At 57.9% G+C, this 18,393-nt stretch overlaps 4 protein-coding genes across 4 annotated transcripts; 2 read left to right on the top strand and 2 right to left on the bottom strand.

Moving 5' to 3' along the window:
• Positions 1 to 731: 731 nt before the first annotated feature.
• On the top strand, positions 732 to 5,464 carry MYCTH_69563 (uncharacterized protein; the record flags this gene model as incomplete). The annotated part of the gene is made up of 2 exons (XM_003664006.1): positions 732 to 770; positions 840 to 5,464. The coding sequence occupies 2 exons, from the start codon at positions 732 to 734 to the stop codon at positions 5,397 to 5,399; spliced, it is 4,599 nt and encodes a 1,532-aa protein (XP_003664054.1). The 3' UTR covers positions 5,400 to 5,464.
• Positions 5,465 to 5,624: 160 nt separating this feature from the next.
• Positions 5,625 to 7,194, bottom strand: MYCTH_2306426 (uncharacterized protein). Its single transcript, XM_003664005.1, has 2 exons — positions 6,910 to 7,194; positions 5,625 to 6,746 (listed from the first exon to the last, which is right to left on the bottom strand). Exons 1-2 carry the CDS (start codon positions 6,947 to 6,949, stop codon positions 5,851 to 5,853), a joined length of 936 nt encoding a protein of 311 aa, XP_003664053.1. The 5' UTR covers positions 6,950 to 7,194; the 3' UTR covers positions 5,625 to 5,850.
• Positions 7,195 to 7,710: 516 nt separating this feature from the next.
• Positions 7,711 to 11,162, top strand: MYCTH_2306422 (uncharacterized protein). The gene is made up of 3 exons (XM_003664004.1): positions 7,711 to 8,047; positions 8,107 to 8,501; positions 8,590 to 11,162. The coding sequence occupies exons 1-3, from the start codon at positions 7,860 to 7,862 to the stop codon at positions 10,974 to 10,976; spliced, it is 2,970 nt and encodes a 989-aa protein (XP_003664052.1). The 5' UTR covers positions 7,711 to 7,859; the 3' UTR covers positions 10,977 to 11,162.
• On the bottom strand, positions 11,163 to 15,413 carry MYCTH_2306421 (uncharacterized protein). The gene is made up of 4 exons (XM_003664003.1): positions 15,257 to 15,413; positions 13,408 to 15,164; positions 12,378 to 13,336; positions 11,163 to 12,322 (listed from the first exon to the last, which is right to left on the bottom strand). The coding sequence occupies exons 2-4, from the start codon at positions 15,102 to 15,104 to the stop codon at positions 11,349 to 11,351; spliced, it is 3,630 nt and encodes a 1,209-aa protein (XP_003664051.1). The 5' UTR covers positions 15,105 to 15,164; positions 15,257 to 15,413; the 3' UTR covers positions 11,163 to 11,348.
• Positions 15,414 to 18,393: the final 2,980 nt, after the last annotated feature.

The following is an 18,393-nucleotide window of genomic DNA, read 5'->3' as shown; positions in this document are numbered from 1 at the left end:
CTACGGAAGGAACTCTTTTGCAGGTGGTTAGTCCATACGCCAAACACCCCGTTTCTTCGACCAACGCAGCGGAAACGGGGCATGTGCCACTCCTAGCTTGGTGGCTTGGCAACACTTAGGTAACCCTGTTGACTTGCGGTGACTCGGCACTGTGTGCACATTGCTTCCAGCCTCAGGCCGGGTAGTTTGCAACGACATACTTGAAGAAGCGCGTCAAGTTGCACCAGACATACAGCATACATCCGCCATCGCAGAACTGCTTTCTCTTCATCGCATTGAGGTTTTGTTAGCGCCGTCGATATCTGTGTGTCACAGAACTCATCCCGTCCTTTCCGATGTCGAATTGAGACCTTCGTTCCAGTGACCCCGAGAACGGATTAGTCGTCACCAACTCTCTCCTATTTTTCGGTTCGACTGCTCGGACTTCTATCCATGGCTGCTGATCGTTTGTGATTTGCGGGGGGGTCTGTCCGATTCTCTATTTCTCGCTGCCATGGAGCTCGGCAGCTGGACGCATAGAACACGACATCCACAATTCAAAAACTCACCTGCCGCTGGGAAGAAACCGACCGACCACCTCCCTCGTCGATTGCTTTTTCCATCCGAGTTCCGCTTGTCGTGAGCTTTTGTCCGTATGCGCCAGCTCTCCACAGACCGCGCCCTTGACTACCGGCCCCGGTTAATGACCGCCCGACCTTCGAGCCCGCGTCTTGTGCGGCACATCCCCCGATATGGACGCAGGGGAATATGAGACAAACACACTGTTGATTGTAAGTAGCTGGCTGTACTGTTCTCAAACCTCCTTGGCTTGACGTGACGCTAACAGGCCTCCTTCGCAGAGTAACCTTTCGGCCATCTCCTTCCGCATATACGAGCCCATCGCGGCCCAGTCGTCAACCTACACTTTCAACGCGAGCGATGTTGAGGATGCCTTGCGCAGCGATGGCCACCTGGTTTACATGGACGCCGTCCGGCGCGGCATATGGTGCTTCTACCTCTTCTCTGGCGACTCGACTCCCGCCAGCCACTCCGAACGGCTCGGTCTTCACGACAGAATGGAGGTTTGTGGCTATCCATTGGGCGTCGTTGGGGATGGCAACCTGGAACCCGTCGGACTCCTGAAGAACAGGCCGCTAGGAACGAGCACCATCAACACACCGAGCAGCTCGTCGTCCAATGGCTCTGCCTTGGACATGACCGTGAGAGGGGCCCAATCCTTCAGCTTCCCTCCTACTCCTGTGGTCGTGGATGGCAAAGTTGCGTCAACTCCGGTCGGCAACGCTAAGGGATACGGATCTGTTCCGGCGCGGGAGATCTACCAGTTCTTCATCACTGCCGTCTTGTCATCCCTCACGTCATACTTTTGCCGCGCCGTTGGCGCCATTCTGCTAAACAGCCGTTCTGCGTTGTTGCCTCCCCAGGTCTTCAACTCTGGCGATGCCGACTGGGGTCAGGCGCCACGCAGCTCGGCACTCGCCACTTTCCGTACCTATCTGACCACCACCGGGTCGCTGGTTATCTCTCTCCACGTGTCTATCCTTCAGGGGCTGGTTTCCTCTGCTGATGTCCTACGATCGAGTCTTCTGCACGCTGGGCCAACCGTACTTGCTGCACCGTTTGGAACATTCGGTACCCTGCAGGGCGTGGTGGATACCGAAAACCAGGTCGTCGACAGCGGGTTTGGCCAGTCACCGGACACCCAAGTCAGCCGGCTCAGGTCAGATCACAGCGACAAATTCCTGCAACTGAAGACGACCTGCTGCAAGCTGCTCCAGATGAGCGGCATGTCCCCATCGTTGCTGGACGGTTGCCCTTGGTTGAATATCCACTTCTTCCAACGAAAACCATACGAGCAAAGGCCAGATGGGAAAAGAACACCGCTTGTTGGCTCCGGCACAACCGCACCATGGCCCGCCGTGCTATGTTTCCGCAAACGCAAGATAGAGACCATGATGGATGTGTCGCTCGAAAAGGCTCTGCCCGCGACAACCGGTACTACTGCCCACTTGGACCCCCTGGACCAGGCGAAACTATGGTGCCAGGGTGTATCGGAGAGGGAAGATGTCGTCTCCAAGAGGAAGAAGGAGAAGGATGTGGCTTCAGAGCTTGACCATCCCGAACCGTCGGACATGAAGGGCAATCCACAGACAAACGGATTCTCGCCCATGGCTCTCTGGCGCGGTTCTGCGAACGGAGGGCCGCCCGGTGCGACAGGCACCATGTACCCGACTCCTCCGGATGGCGTGCAGCTCTCGGGGGTTACACCGTCGTTTGATAACGGCCAGACTCAGAGCCCGGACGGCCAACCTACAACGAACGCTGCCGGAAATAACCTCACGGCCACCCAGCGCGACCCCCCGGCCCCGGATGGCTTCAACGCCGGCTGGGAAGGCGCCGATACCAGGCTGGAGCAGCCAACAGCCAGCTTTGGCGAGGATAATCTGTTCGGAGACCTTGGCGAAGACATGTTTGAAGGGAACGAACTAACAGATGCTGACTTCAATTTTTTCGACGAGAATCCTGGTTCCGGCGAGATGGACTTGACCGGACTCCCGGAGCTAGAGACATCCACCATGGGGAACCAAGAGAACGATAATCACCAATTCCAAGAGCAAACCGAAGGCTCGGCCGGAACGGATAGCAAGATGGATGCCCGCCCAATCTCGCCTCAATTCACCAAACCAGAGTTGAGGCGCGCCCGCAGCACACTGGCTGAGGAACATCGGCAGCTTACTAATATACAAAGCTCTAATCGTAATTCTGCGATCGGGATAAAGAGAAATCCTAGTCCCTTCAATCGCGAAACCGTCTTCAAACGGATCTGCGCCTCGATTCGCCCTCCGTCGTTGACGATTTCGAAGCGACGAGAGCCCTTTCGGCGTCCCAGCCTTTTTGAAAAGGTGGATTTTGATCCAGCGTTGTCACCTGCTATCAGAAAATACGGGGAAAGGGGGCTCTTTGACTTCACATCCGCGGCGCTGAAGGGAAGGGAGAACAGGCTTCTTCCACCCGGGGGTCCTCTTACTCCCGGCAGAGGCTCCGGCTCAATAAAGCAGCGCAAGAATCTGAAGGAGCTTCCTTCAGATATCAGCTCCATTTTGGCAAAGTTGGCAAGTGCCAACTCTAACAGTTCGAAGCAACAAGATGACTCGCGCTCGGAGTCAGACGACGACAGCTCGCCATCATTGGATGAGGATGCGATGGAACAGTTGGGGCGTGCCTCCTCTCCAGCCAAGTCGAGCGTGTTGCGGAGGCGCCCGGAAGACGACGTCATTTCGATGGCTGCCTCGTTCAGGGAACTGGAAAACATATCGGCAGACTCCCCGGGCTGCGGTCCTGTCGACCTTTCGCGGTTGTCCAGCTCGGAAATTCCCGATTTTTCCCTTTCGAAATACTTTGCTGATCCGGAGCCGGTGCCGCTCCGGATGTCTAGCTCCGACGAGGACTTCATCACCGTGGCTCAGATTCTGACCGAACAAGCAGCAAGCGGGTTTCTCAAACTGGCTACACCGCGCCCAAGCTCAGAGGTCCAAGATCTGCGCCGAAGCTTGGTCAAGGCAACCCGCTGCTCCATAAATGGTTTGCAAAAAGCTCTACCACGGTCCTTGGCGGCGGCGGTCGGATGCCGGCTCCGTCCGCTGGCAGAGGTTCAGGACGTGCCCCTGCTCGTACAGCCTAACGGGAGGGTGCAGGTGCGGCCGGCTGAGTTCCCCAAGCCGAGCATATTTCTGATTCCTACCCCTCACGTCGAGCTTCGGCGTTACGAGACTCAACTCTCGGTCCTGCCATCGGCCGTTTCCTTTTGGGACACGCTAGGTCTTGGGCCAGTGCAAGGGCCCAAGAGCGTGGTGGCCGTGTGCATCGTTCCTCAGGCCCAAGGCATGCAGGACAATGCTTCCGCGTTCCTCGACAGGGTCCAGAGCACGTACGAGTCCCTGCATTTGGGGCCCTTTGAGAGGTTGCCCACCATCGGCAACATTGTGGACGGTCTGGTGCTGCTCTCGTCGGATCATGATGCTGTCTCTCCGGGACTCAACCAGCCTCGAGCACGATCGGCGTACACCGACCAAATGACGAATCTCGCCATGTCTCTTTCTGGCTTATCCATGTCAGAAAGGAACCTGGTTGTTTACTTTGCATACGCGCCAGACAACCCCGGCTCGATTGTGGACTCGTGCTCTGCCTTCCAGGAGCTCTTCGAGCAGTATAAGCGGTGCATGGCGGACAGAAAGAAGCAGGTGACCAATGAGCTGGTGCTTCAGCTCGTACCGCTCGATGCCGTGGCAACAGAGACGTCACTGGTCGTGCTGTCGCCGTCGGACTGCGCTAGGCTCTGCGTCGAGACCTATGATCGATGTGCGCTCTTCGGCGGCCCCATGCCTTCGCCGGCTATCATGCTTGAGCGAGCCCTGCCTCGTGGGATCGACTTCAAGCTCGCCGCCACGCCATCGCCGAACCTCCTCCGGGAGAACTCGTGCATCCACGTCGCCTACGCGAGGAGCGTCGACGAGCGCTGGGTCACCGCCGCCTGGACAGACAACAGGGGCAGCACTCAGTCAATGGCTTCGTACTGCCTCGGCAGGAGAGGCAGACCGTTGTCGAGGGCTCTCGGGGATGCCCTGCATGAGATCTGGGAAACGACGCACGATCTGATCTCAACTTGCAAGGTTCATTGGCGCGTGGTCGTCACCAAATGCGGCCCGATGGACCAACACGAAATGGAGCTCTGGACGGCCATGGCCCAGACCGAGAGCCGCGCCAATGTTAGCTTAGTCCTCCTCACGGTCGAAACCGACCCATCCCTCCAACTTATCCCTCCCGCCGCTACGATTCCACTATCCGCTCCCTCCGTCTTCTACACGACGCCAGTCTCCACCCCGCAGCCACCATCCGTCCTCTCCCCGGACCAATCCGGAAACCCGTCCACGCCAGTTGGCAACACAGGCACCCCAGCCGGTGCCACGACCCCCGGCGGCGACTCCTCCCAGCAACAACAACAACAACAGCAACAACCGGCATCCCAGACAAGCCAGTCCGATGCGGACGGCGACACCACGCTCGTCGACGTGACGGAGACCACCTGGGGCGTGGTTGTCTCGCACAGACTCAACAACTCGGCGTCCCTCACGGACCTCAACCCGGCCCTCGCGAGCGGGTACCTGGTGAAGCGGTCCGGCCCGAGACAGGACGATGCTCCGGTTGCGATGGAGGTGAACGTGGTCTACAGCGACAACGCGAGGGCCATGTATGATGTCTTGCTAAGGGAGATGTTGACGTATTTCAGGGGCCTAGGCACGTTGGCTCGGGCGAGGGGCGTGACGGAGCGCGATGTAGATGTGAGGCCCTGGCATGTGGCTGTTGTGGAGAAGGCTGTAAGGGCGTTGTATCTATTGATGTGATGGACTGTGGAAAGACGGGGAGGAGAAGTGTGGTGTACGGTTCCTTTTTTTTTCCCCTCCTTGATTTTGTTTGTGATTGTTTTGCACAGCGCGCTCTTCTTGGTGTTGTCGGGGCGTGTTAAATTTTGTTTGTTTTGTTTGGTGCGTGTTTGTGTGATGATGGCTGGAGGATGGATGGTGCGGATGCAATTGGGATACCCGGAGAAGATTTCCTATACAAATACACATAACATACTTTGGGAATGCATGTCTCGGACAGCGCTGGCCGGAGAAGTTACCGCCTCGCGTCGTACCATGGCCTGTCAGGCAACTGGTCTATAGATATATATCTATGTTCCTAGCGACAAAGTCTATCTCTCGGACTTGGTCTATCAATCAATCCGTGCTGCCACCCTTCCCAAGACGCCCAACCGGAGAACTCGTCCCCAAAAGAAGCCGACCGCGCCGTTTTTTATTCATTCCAGAATCCAGGAAACAGAAACTCGACCCTCTTCATCGCCTCGGGGTCCCGTCCGGCGGGCTTGGTCATGAACTTGACCGCCCCCTGAGCGCTGCCTTCCCAGTGCTTGGCGAGCACCAGATCGCTGTTCTCCTGCTTGCATAACTCGTCCAGCACGGCGCCCACCAGGTGCTTGGCGTTCTCGCTGTTGGCGGCCATGTATTTCATCACCATGGCGACGTCGACGTCCTCGGTCGAGTGCCAGCAGTCGTAGTCGGTGGCCATGCAGATCATCTGGTACGCCAGCTCGGCCTCGCGGGCCAGCTTCGCCTCGGGCAGGGCGCTCATGTTGATGACGGAGCCGCCCCAGGCGCGGTACATGTGGCTCTCGGCGCGCGTGCTGAACTGGGGCCCCTCCATGCAGACGACGGTGCCGCCGCTGTGCAGGACGACGCCGTCGCCGCGCATGCTGGCGGCGCAGCGCCGCACGACGGCGGCCAGGCGGGCGTCGAAGGGGTCGGCGAAGCCGACGTGGCCGACCACGCCGCCCTCGAAGAAGGTGAAGGGGCGGACGCCCTTGGTGCGGTCGATGATCTGGTCCGGGACGACAAAGTCCATGGGCTTGATGTGCTCCTGCAGCGAGCCGACGGCGGAGAAGGCGATGACGGTGCGCACGCCGATGGAGCGGAGCGCCGCGATGTTGGCGCGCGAGGGCACCTCGTGCGGCGCGAGCTGGTGGTGCAGGCCGTGGCGGGCCAGGAAGGCCACCGGCACGCCCGCGTGCTCGAGGATCAGGATCGGCGACGACGGGTTGCCCCACGGCGTGCTCGGCGAGAGGGCCGCGACGGCGTGGTAGCCCGGGAGCGAGGACAGACCGGTGCCGCCGATCACGGCAATGTGGACCGGCCCTGCGCACGAGAGAGAGTGAGAGAGAGTGAGAGAGAGAAAGAGTGAGTGAGTGAATTGCTCTGTTAGTTTTCCATTCCGCCGCTCAACACAGGAGGGTCGGTCGCTTTAGGCAGGGGAGGAAGACCCAGACGGAAAGAAACGGGTAGGAAGGGGCGAACTTACGGTCGAAGACGGTGGGGAGGGATTGGACGTCGACAGTCATTCTGGGCGGCGGCGGCGGTCGGAAGAGAGTGGAAGAGAGAGATGGGAAGGGGGGCTACTGAGCTTCTTGCGACGTTACGAATGAGGAAGAGTTCGGACGGAGGGAGTGCGAGTGGTGTTGGTTTTTTTTTTTTTTTTGTTTTTTTTTATCTGCCACCGGCCCTGATTATTGGCCTCCCTTGTTGCCTGGTGTGTAATATACGCGGTTGATAAAGTTGGGTACTTGCCTGTTCCGCTGGCGCAATTTTTGGAGGGTCTTACGGAGGGGTCGCCCTCTTACCCCGCCGTTGCGAGGACGTCGGTGATACAGGAGGGGCTTACCCCTGTCGGCAGGGCTGTTGAGAACGCTAGTGCTGGAAGTGGTTAGCGTAGACCTCGGGGTTTGTGCAGAGCTGCCTCTACAAAGTTGATAAGATAATTACGGGTTACACGGAGTCCGAATACTGAATACTACTCCGTACATACAAACCCATTTGTAAACTTTCGAGAACCCGTTCCCCCAACCCCCCCGATCCGGCAAGACCGCACGTTCAGACTATTTACTTCGCATAGGGTTAACAGTTTTATTAACTGCCTCTTTCTCACAAGCGGAAGGAACGACAAGTACGGTCTAAAATTTTCTAAAACGAGAGAACCCTAGGATCAACCACCGCTGTTCTTTCAAAATCGAACCCGACCCAAGAGACCACAATCCAATCCAGTAGCTCTTCTCGGTCGGTTCTGGAGCCGCCAAATAACGCTTTACACATATTACTGCCACTCTGTGCTTCATTGCATCAACGCCAGGGAGGGGAGTGTAATAAGAAGTTTGTGGTCGGGCGGAGAGAAGAAGTCTTCGGCTTCGGCGGCGAAAGTGGAGTGGTTGGTCCGAGAAAGCTGCGGCGATGGCATCTTCAGCATTGCCGGCCGAAATGGCTGCCTCAGGAGTGAAGGAGACTGGGCGTCCTTTGACCATCGAGGAGCTATGTTTCACGTCTGCCATGAGCTGCTTTGAAGGGTGGCTCAAACTCGATCCGGCCATCGGACCTCGCACCATGGCATATGTCACCAAGTTCATCTCGAGGACGCTGGAAAAGACGCACAACCTGAAAGACGTCAGGTAGGCAGTGCTCTCGCCTCCAAACTCTTCTCTGGCTACATACTGACATGCATGTTTAGAGAGACATTGTCCAAGAGCGTTGAGGTTTGGATCTGGCTCACCAGGGACTTTGCCGCCGCCATTCCTAGCTTGACTACTCGGTCCATCGGCCCCCTGTCCAGTCTCAACGACCCCGACAAGGGCGTCACTCCCCTCGAGAGCACAGCACTGATCACGAAGAACTATCCGTCTCTGAAGGAGGACCTGCAGTTGCTCATCAAGCTCATGCACATCGCCAGGAACCTGCTGGTCGTGCCCGAGCCCGAGATCCCCCAAGACCTCTGTGCTGCAGCCCAGTTCGACCAGATGCTCTACCAAACCATCATTCTCTGCATTAACGTCACAAGCAAGGCTTACGACGGCGATGTTCTCGAGGAGGCTGCTAGGTTGAAGCTGAGCGACATCACCGAGTTATGTAGGCTGCCTCTTCCCACCTGAGCTCACCCTGTCCTCTCCTCGTCCGTGAGAAGGAATGAATGTCCGTCGCTAACTCGCCACGTTAGACAAAAAACTACTCGTTACATGTTTGCAGCAAGCCCACAACTGGATCGCCAAAAATGACCGCAACAAGATGGCCTTCTGGTCTACCGTCTTGTTCGATGACGATGCTCTCTCCGACGAGTCCGACGGGAACGCCTACGGGGAGTTCCGCCCGGACGTTGCAAAGGCCGAGGTTCAGAACTGGTTTGAGAGAAACTCGCGCTTCTGCGACAAGGCTCGCCAACTGCTCACAGAGTACGAAAAGACGGTGGCGAGCAAGGGGCTCCCTCCCGGCCACCTGCCTTGCATCTCGCCCCTAGCCTGGAACTGGCTGCCCGAGGGCACTGTGCGCGTACGAGCAGACGACATTGGCGACGACACCAAGATCACCCCACAGTGGAAGGAGGACGAGCCCGATAAGTTCGAGCAAGACAAGGCCTACGGGCGCGTGTCAAGGGAAGTGGATACTTGGTGGCTCAGGGTCCGGGACCCCAACTATGACGAATGGGTCGTCCCAATGCCAACAGTCGAGTTCGCGCAGCAGAGGACGGAAAACTGCAAAGCAAACCTGGTGAACCGGTACGCTCACCCATACCGCCCCCCCGAGCACGAGGGTTCCGTCCATTCCGCAGAGGGTGCTCCGGCGCCCGAAGGCTCGGCAGATCAGGAAGGGAAAGACGGCGGCCACTATGTTCACGACTACAACGACGACATGATCGAGGATGAGGACATCGACGATGATGACTCGTATGGCGAGGGGCCCATGAACGGCTTGCTGACCGAGGTTCCCAACATTCTTGATCCCAAGCAGATCGAGGCCCTCCACATGATTGTCAAATCATGCATTCTCGACAACGCTGGCCTGGCTCTGAGCAGGGCAGGCGAGAACCTCCAAAAGACGAGGTGTAGGATGTTCTTGGCAATGGAGTGTGGGAGGAGCCTGCTCAGGGAGATCCTCGTCTTCATCGCCGTCTGGGAGAAGAGCGAGCAGTCGCTGATCTTCCAGCTTACCACCCAGATCGTCGAGGCGATTCATCACAGCGCCCTGATCCCGTTCGCCTGGCAGTCATTGCGCATTCCCAAGGACATCATCTCCCCCGCCCAAACAGTCCTGTTGAGGTTGATCAACAACATGTTTCGCGCCCGGAACAACGACCCACCACCGCCCGATTCAAAAGAGCATCTCCGGGACGTCAAGTTGCTCCACTTCCTCTTCATCCAAATCCGGAGCCGGATAGTGCCCGAGTGCGCGGCGCTGATGCATCTCCAAGCCCAAATCCGCAACGACCTCTGCGACCCGGCGGACTTCCCTGTCGACAGCTGGGACATGGAGCGCGCCAAGGACGGCATTCAACAGTTTCTCGAGCTTTTCACGACTGTGAACGAACTCCCGGAAACTCGCCAGTACCTTATCGAGTGGGAAGCTACCTATGAGCTCCTCACCCTGCTAAAGGGCCTAGAAGCCGGCGTTCCCAAGAAGCCCATGGTCGAAATGCCCAACCGTCATAACAAACCGCGCCAGAACGCCCAGCAGCAACAACAGCCGCCACCGCATCCAGACGATCCTGATGCAGGCTACGACTCGGAAGACCGCCCTCTGGCCCCACCCCCACCACTCGAAGAACCTGCCCACAAATACCCCTGGGCCGGCATCAAAGGCCAGATCCTACACATTCTCGCGGGCCTCCTGCAACCGCCCCCCGGACGGAGCAGCCCGGGGAACCCCGAGGTGCAGTCGCAGATCCTGCGCCACAACGGCATCATCAGCCTGCTCAACTGCTGCGTCTACGACGACCACAACCGCTACGCCCGGGAGCGCGTGCAGATCTGCCTCAAGTGGCTCATGGACGGCTCCGAAGAGGCCAACAAGTACCTGCGGGAGCTAATCGCCATGTCGCCGCCGCCCGACCTGCGAGCCCCCCAGCAAGCCCAAGGGTCCGACGGCGCTGCGGCGGCGGCACCTCCACAACCGCAGACCACGACCCTACGGATAGACGGCGTCGCGGGCGAGGTCAAGGTTCGGCTGAGGGTACCCGGCGAGCCTGTCCCGCCCCGCCCAATCATCCCCAGCGCTGCCGCCGCCATCACCACATCCTCATCCTCCTCCACGGCTCCAGGCTCGGCCGCCGGAGCCGCCGACGACCACAGCAGCAACAACAAAACCAACAACGAAAACGCCAACAATGCGCTGCCGCCTATCCAGGGGAGCCGAGCAGGTGAAAGAGCCTCCGGGGCGGGGCCCGCGGCATCGTCGTCGTCATCATCGGCGCTGCCGCCGCCGCGGAGCCGGCCGGAAGAGCTGCTGAGGGATATCATCACGCTTGCGGACGAGGCGGCGAGGTTGGCGATGGGGCGCCCCCTGGAAGGAGACGAGACGGAGGAGGAAGGCGGGGAAGACGATTTCATGTAGACCACACCGGGCGGTTATCATCATCGGCTCCCTTGGACTAGAATTTGCCCAGCATCCCTCGCCTTTTTTCGGCCAAATCGGCCAATCACTCTCTACCAACTTGATCAGGCAGATTTAAGAAACGCAATTAGAGAAACATGAATGTCATGCGGTCTCTCACGTTGAGGCAAGGCAGAGGATCCAAAAAAAGCATGTATTGCTGCTAGCATAATCATTATATATATATATATATATATATACCTCCAACTGCGTTCTGTAAACCTCAGCTACCCACTCCCCCCGGTCATTTTTGTTCTTGTTTACCCGCCACCCGATATCACTACCCTGATACGGAGACAGACTTATCCATTGTGTCCTTTTCGTACTGGAGCCCTACTCGCGAGGCGATCTCGAGCTAAGACCCTCTTTCACGGCCGCCAAGATGAGCTCCTTTGCCTTCTCCACGCCCTCCTTGGTGCCGACGATCTCGATGGCATCGCCCTGCGTCTGGTCACGCGGGACAGTGATCTTGCATCCGCTCTGCTTGCGGATGGAGTTGACCTTGCTGCCGCCCTGGCCAATAACGAAGCGGTACGTCTTCGGGTCGGGCAGGACTAGGTAGCCGGTTGCGTTCTGCTTGTTGGCCTGGTCAAGCGCAGACTTGATGGCATTTTTGGCCTTTTCAATATTTTCCGGCGAGCCGCGGAGAACCCAGGGGATGTCGCCCTCCTCGGTGGATGCCTGCTCCACCACCTTCCAGGAATGGGCGTCGGCGATTGCGTCTTCGTCGTCAGTGATCAAGGGTAGCGAACCCCCATTAGCGCGTGCGTTTGTTGCGACCGCAGGCTTCGGTGGAATGGGCTGGCCCGCGTGATCGACAGTGACGCCATATTCGCTCTTGAACTTGCGGAAGATCTGGCCATTGTTGGAAACAGCGTGGTGAAGAGCTCGGGGGACCATGATGGTCTCGCCCGGCTGTTCCTTGACCAAGTCCTCGATGTGGGCCTTGGCCTTTTCGACATCGGGCGATTGACCGACAATCTTCACGCTTGTGCTGCCGCTGCCCTGACGGGGAACGTCGATGGAGACCTTGAACTGGGCCTCAATGTTCCGCTTGGTCTCGCCGCCGCGTCCGACAATGGACCTGTGCTTTTCGACAGGCACATCCAGCGTCTCGGTGATCTGGCTCTCGCGCTCGGCCACCATGGCCTCAATGCGTGCGACAATCTTGTCCACGATCTCGCTGCGGCCCTCGACCTTGATGGTGTCGCCGTCGGCGTCTTGCTTCGGGAATTGGATGGTGCGGGCCATCTCTCGCTGATCACTCGAGCCGCCAGCCTTGACGATGATGTCGCGGAGAGTAGAACCTGGGAACGGTCAACATTGCGCTTCGCATGCAACCTCGGGTCTCCCAACACTTACCACCCGTGCCAATGAGCGCCCGGTGGTACTTTCGAGGCACATCAATCTTCTTGACTATGGTGTCTTCGAAGATGGCCTTCTTCTCCTCCAAAATCTTCTTGGCAGCAGCCACCTGCGCCTTGGTGCCCTTGATCTGGATGTCCACCTGATCCTCGGTCGACTCCTTCGCGCTGGGAACATCGATCTTAGCCCCCGTCTCCTGGCGCAATTGCTCCAGAGCAGCACCACCGGAGCCGATCAACGAGGGAAGCTGTTTCTTCTGAACTGTCACGGTGGCGGTAAACGAGGTGTCCTTGAGGTACTGCAGGAGCGACAGCAGCTCCTCACGAGCCTCGTCAGCGCCCCGCTTCGGCCCACGGACAATGACCTCGTCGGGGGCTTGTTGACGGCGGCCCTTCCCGGCATCGCTGGATGAGTCGGCGAGAGACTCGTCGTCCTTGGTGCCCTTTGCGTTGTTCCGAGGGAAGAAAATGAGGACCTTGTACCGTGTCTGCAGCTTATTGACCTGGCTTCCCTGGGCGCCGATGATTTCCCGGTGGAACTTGGGGTCAATCTTGAGTACGTATGTCGTTTCATCCTGCAGCTGACGCGCGAGGGCAGTGATGTGCGCCTTGGCAGCCTCGGCCTTGGCCTTTGGCCCCTTCAGCTGCACCTTGCCATCGTCCACCTGAATCTCGACGTCGAACTTCTCCCTGAGCTCCCGGATGTGGCTCCCGCCTTTACCGATCAAATGGTTTGCAAACTTCTGGGGGAAATCGAATTCCAGGGTAAATCCGCGCTCCTTCTCGTCCTGCTTCTCTCGCTCGACGAAGTCGAGGCACTTGGCCACAAGCCACTCCACAACAGAGCTAGGGCCGCGAATGTGAACGGATTCGCCGGTGTTGGACACGCGGGCGCGAATCGGGTTGGAGGCGTTGTCCTGCTCATTCTTGATAAACTTCTGAAGCCGGGGATGGAACCTGCAGACACGTCAGAACGCCGGTTGCACGGCAAATTCATACAAAGGACGAGAGAGGGGCCAGACACTCACTTTACGGGTACTTCAATCGTCTTGGACGCGATTGGCTCCCGCTCGCTCATCAGGCCGAGAATATAGCTTTGGGCATCCTGAAGTCCCTTTTGCATCTCGCTGATGTCTTTCTGCTTCGGCTGTTCTCGAGCGATTTCGTACGACTCCGGATTCGAGGGACCCTCATACACCAACAGAAGGGGAGCATTGGGTTCCGAATTCTCCGGGATCACCAAATGTACACCATACGTCTGTCGGACATGGGGCAAGACCTCTTTCCTGATGTACTGGTAGTAGAAGGGATCGACGGTGACGGTAGCCATCCGTGCCGGCGGGTGAGCGTCGACCAGAGCCTTGATTTCCGCTTGGGCTCTGACAATATTGGCGCCATCGCGCGCATAGAGCTCCCACGGCAGAGCGCCCTGCTCCGAGAAGGGGGTATTGAAGTGAACACTATAGAGATTTCCCAGCCGCTCAAGCTCCCGCTTTTGCCTCAGGTAGCGCGTAACATTGCGCGCATGGACCGCAGCGCCACCAGGGGCCTGGCGGTAGAAGCGCGAGATGTCGAAGTTGGAACACTGCATGCCCATGGCGAGGTCGACAGTCTTCTGCACGCCGACGGCGGCCTGGTCGGCAGGCCCAACAACCCTGACCATGTCGTCCTCTTCGTCATTTGGCAACACGATGGTGCATCCCGTCTCCTCGAAGAACTGCTCCATCGAGATGCCCTTCTCTCCGATGATGAACTGGTGACGGCCCGGCTGGATGTGTACCGGCTGTACCGTCAACTGATCCCGGAGCTCCTGGACCCGCTCCTCAATCTTGGCCCTGGCGGCCTTGGCGGCATAGCGTTCGCCGCGCAGCTGGATAAAGCTATCGGCGGCGGCAAAGAACTCGGGACGGCCGGAGGCGACTGGCACGGGCGGCGTCGACGAAGAGGGCTGGGCGGCAGGAACATTGATCTGGACACCGAATTCCTGCTCGATGGGCTTGATATTGCTGTTGTCGGCGCCAGCAATGAAGGGGTAGAATTCCGCAGGGACGTCTTTCAACGTGAGGCTGACCGTGCCGGCGCGCTCGCCCATAATCTCGTAGATGAGATTCTGGGCGTGGGCAGCCTGCTGAGTGTTGCCCTCGATAACGACCTTGATGAGCTCGTCGTCATCCTCTCCGGCGGGGGCCGCATGTCCGTCCTCCTTGGGGACGTGAATCCGAGCGCCGGTCTTCTCTTGGATGGCCTTGATGGTGGCCCCGCCCTTGCCAATGATGTGCGGTCGCGCCCAGCGATGAATGTCCAGCTCGAGCTTCAGCTTGGCACCGATCAAGCCAACGAAGTCCTTGAGCGCCTGGGTCGTGCTGTCGCTCTTGGGCCCCGTCGCCTCAATCCTGAGCATGTTTTCGGCATGAGGAACGATCTTGATCTGGGCGCGAGACTTGCGGTTGAAGTCCTTGACGATGTCGGGGAGCGGCCGCTTCAATTGCTCGCGGGGAAGGATGTCGTCAGGATGCAGGAGCAGGTACTCCTTGTTCTGGCCCGGGATCGAGAGGCTCGGGACCGTCGACGCTTCTGGGACGGGTGTGGTGGCGCCGGAGGCCCGTCCAGAGGCCGGAGCCGACGCTCCAGGAGCCCGCGCAAGCCAGACGGGGGCCACGTTGGCCGCGGGCTTCGGCCCGCTGCCGAGTTCCGGAAAGTCGCTCGACATGGCGGCGGACGACATTGTGGAGGTACCGTAGGATGAAACCGAGAGAGAACAACGGGACGGGAGATTAGGAGATGTCTGATCGAATTGACGGGTTAGCAGATTCGGGGTACCCTCGGCAGGGGTGCAGAAACGAGATATGGGGGGAGAGGAGGCGCCGGCAATTGTACCCGCCTGACTTGGAGCCAACACAGCAAATTGATAGCGCTGGAAGGAGGGAACGAAAAGGAAAAGGATACCTGTCGGGTCTACCGATTTGGCGTTTCCCAAGACCCGGGGGGATGGTGGTAAATCAATTCGGCTCGGTTTTGGAAGTGGACATTTCACCTGGTCCTGCAACGTCGTAACAAGTACGGAGTACTTCCCCAAAAAATTGTTGGGGGTACGCGGCGCGTGCGTAAGTCTTGGCGCGACTTGCATCGTCCCCTTCCAAGGTCCCTCATCCTAGACATTGTATAGTTTTGTAGCATTCCTTACTGCGTATTGCAAGAAACTCTACAAGTAAACTCGTTTAACAAAAGCGTATGCTTTCTTTCCTTCCCTTCCCCTCCCTTCCTTTCCCTTCCCTTTGCATTGCCTTGTCTGTTAAAAGTCTTTCAAGTTGCTTGATTTGATCAATTTGGTGGCTCATATCCATCCTCTCTGTACGGATTATGCTCTTGTTTTTGGCTCAGTGTTCCCTCAAATTGCATTCACCGTGACGAGAGCTGGCGAGAAATCACCTTGATGCAATTGCTCTAGCAGCTGCTTGTCATCGCGGCTGTGGGTACTTCGCTAAGAGGAGATGTGTCTCGGCGAGAAAGTCGTGTGAAATCGGATAGCTTAGGCTGTCACTGAAATGGGCATGGATTAAGGTTCATTACTATGTATTCTCCTTCCTTGAAGGAATCTCCAAGGTGCAAGCGTAGGGTCTCGGGGGGTTCACAAACGTGGCATTCCACAAGAGATCGACAGCCCATGTCGAGTTTCGAGAACGCCACGCGGGTGCAAATCTCGGGTTCAAGACCCAGATATCGAGAACGTTGTTAATAATAAGGCATACCATGCGCTGAACATCAAGAGCGGTCCCGCTGCACGGCAAACCGCATCACATGTGCAACTCGCTCTGGACGGCACTTAAGTGTTTCCGGCAGCGCTGTGGGGGTTTGCGGGTGGGCTAAGATGGTTCGGGAGACGAAGCATGCTGGCGGCGAGACAACTCAAGCGTGGCCGATTAGGCCATGCATGCAGACCAAACGGCCGGTCTGCTCAAGCGGTTTCCAGTCGTTGCGATTTCTACTTGTTTGTCCCATACGTGTAAGTCTGGTGGTCCAATAGTCGAGTTGAACCCTTCGTACGTCATTGGTGCACAAATAACACATCGACGAAGACCCTAGGGGTCTGGTGAAGCGCCTTGGCCATTGCCGAGAGCGGATCGAAATTGGGCGGGAGCAGAAGTATGTAGATGACGCCTTTTCGAACCTTGGACCAAAACGTTCGCCCTCGCAATCGCCGTCCCAATGAAGCGGACAAGCCACATCCCGGCATGAACAAAAACTTGGCCATGGCCAGACTCTGGCCTGCTCCGGGCTGGGTGGGGCCCGCAGAACTGCTGTGGGGTCCAACATGAAGGGAGGAATGATGGATCAAACGGTCCTTTTCAGCCAAACGTCGACCGCCCCTTTCCGGGCGCCGTCGTGCCCGCCACTGCAAATAAATGCTTGGCCCTTATATCTCAATTTTTCTCCCTCGCCTTCAGATTAACTTCTGCCGGAGATTTTGGCGCGCAGTGGTGGAGTGTGCCAAAGGAACGTTTGTTTGGTTATTCAGCCTCTCCAAAGCGCCAACCACCAGAAACCGTCTGTATCCGTGCGCGTCTCCGTTTGAGCCCCACTTCGCCCTTTCATCCCGCACCCGTGGATGGATGGCGGCTAGCCCCACCATAACCCTGCTGGGCTCGGACGTCTGGTCGCCATCGCCTAACCGCCTTTAATAAAGGTTGTGTATGTACGGAGTACTGTACGTCCGTACACCACAGGAGTACGGAGCACCCGCAGCCATTCCCCTGCGTTAAAGTGAAACTCTTTGATGCAGCGGCTATCGAGACTGAGTGAGGTTGTGCATCGGTCGACACAGTCGCGTCTAACGCACATGTGATATTGGGGCTGAAGAATCGGAGCGGGTTCCGCAGTCCTATTGCAAACCAGGTGCAGTAAGTAACCCGTACTGGTGGTAGTGGGTTTCATGCGAACTCGATATGTGCCAACCACAGGGCAGCAGATCCTCAGGGGATGGCCAAGGTGGCCCGAGCAGTGGTGCGGCACTGCAAGATTCATCTGTCAATGTTCGACAGCCAGCGAACAAGGCATTACTGACCAGGACTGCCATCTTCGTGCGACCCCATCTCCCCTTAGGTATTATTAGCGCCCCCAAAGTACTCCGTACTCCGTAGCTGTCATGCGATCCGCTATGCGGCAAGCTCCCGATCCTCCATATCCGCTTCTTGTGTTAGTCCAGTTGCTCCCCAAAGATCACCAAAGAACAGCACATTGCAAGGCAGAGATGACAGCAACGGAAACGATGTGTAGAATGAAGTGCATGTATGCATTGCTGAGATACGTATTGGGACCAAGGCCGGCGCTCCGTTTGGCCAGATCACTGGGTTCCCTGGGGAATGAACCCTTTTTACCTCCCCCTCCCCCTTCGACTAAGCCCGCACTGTGTGCGAGTGTGTGTGTGTGTGTGGTGGCAGTTCCCTGTGCTTTCACCCAGTCCGTAGGCGCCAATCACGCCAGCCCCGCTAAATACCACCTCGGGTGGCCAGCGGACACAGGCCGTCTTGAACGGCAGCCAAGCGGGACCTAGGGAGAGCAGAGCCTGGCAGCGGACGCGATCGAGCAGGAGCAACGAACGGCGAGAGGAAGCGTAATTTTGTTCGCTGCAACAACCCTCATCCGGTGCCTCAATTACACTACCCCCCCTGGTGCCAGGTGCCCATCTGGCTGCCTTGTCTGGTACCTAAATTGTATGTTGAAATTTTCTGTTGCAATCTTGCATCCCTTGCCTCGATTCCCCAAGCGTTCGGGCCGTGAGATGGACAGCCCCAAGCTTGCAAGTGGCTCCAGCGCTAGTTCGCAGCGTCGCAGGCTCACCAAGAAGCCGCCGTCGGCTGCGCGCTCCAACTCTCACCACTCGAGCTCCAGACATAGCGCTACGTCTGATGGTCGTGTTGACGCCCGATCTCTAGGAAGCAAACGAAGCTCGGCCAGCTTGCGGCGGGCCACCGGCGCCAAAACGCCCGCATCGAACGCGCCCGAGTTCTCGCCAC

This window comes from Thermothelomyces thermophilus, chromosome 4 (assembly GCF_000226095.1).
Source record: "Thermothelomyces thermophilus ATCC 42464 chromosome 4, complete sequence".
In the NCBI taxonomy this organism is placed as follows: Eukaryota; Fungi; Ascomycota; class Sordariomycetes; order Sordariales; family Chaetomiaceae; genus Thermothelomyces; species Thermothelomyces thermophilus.
The sequence above is the reverse complement of the archived record's forward strand: the minus strand, read 5'-3'. Positions and strand labels throughout refer to the sequence as shown.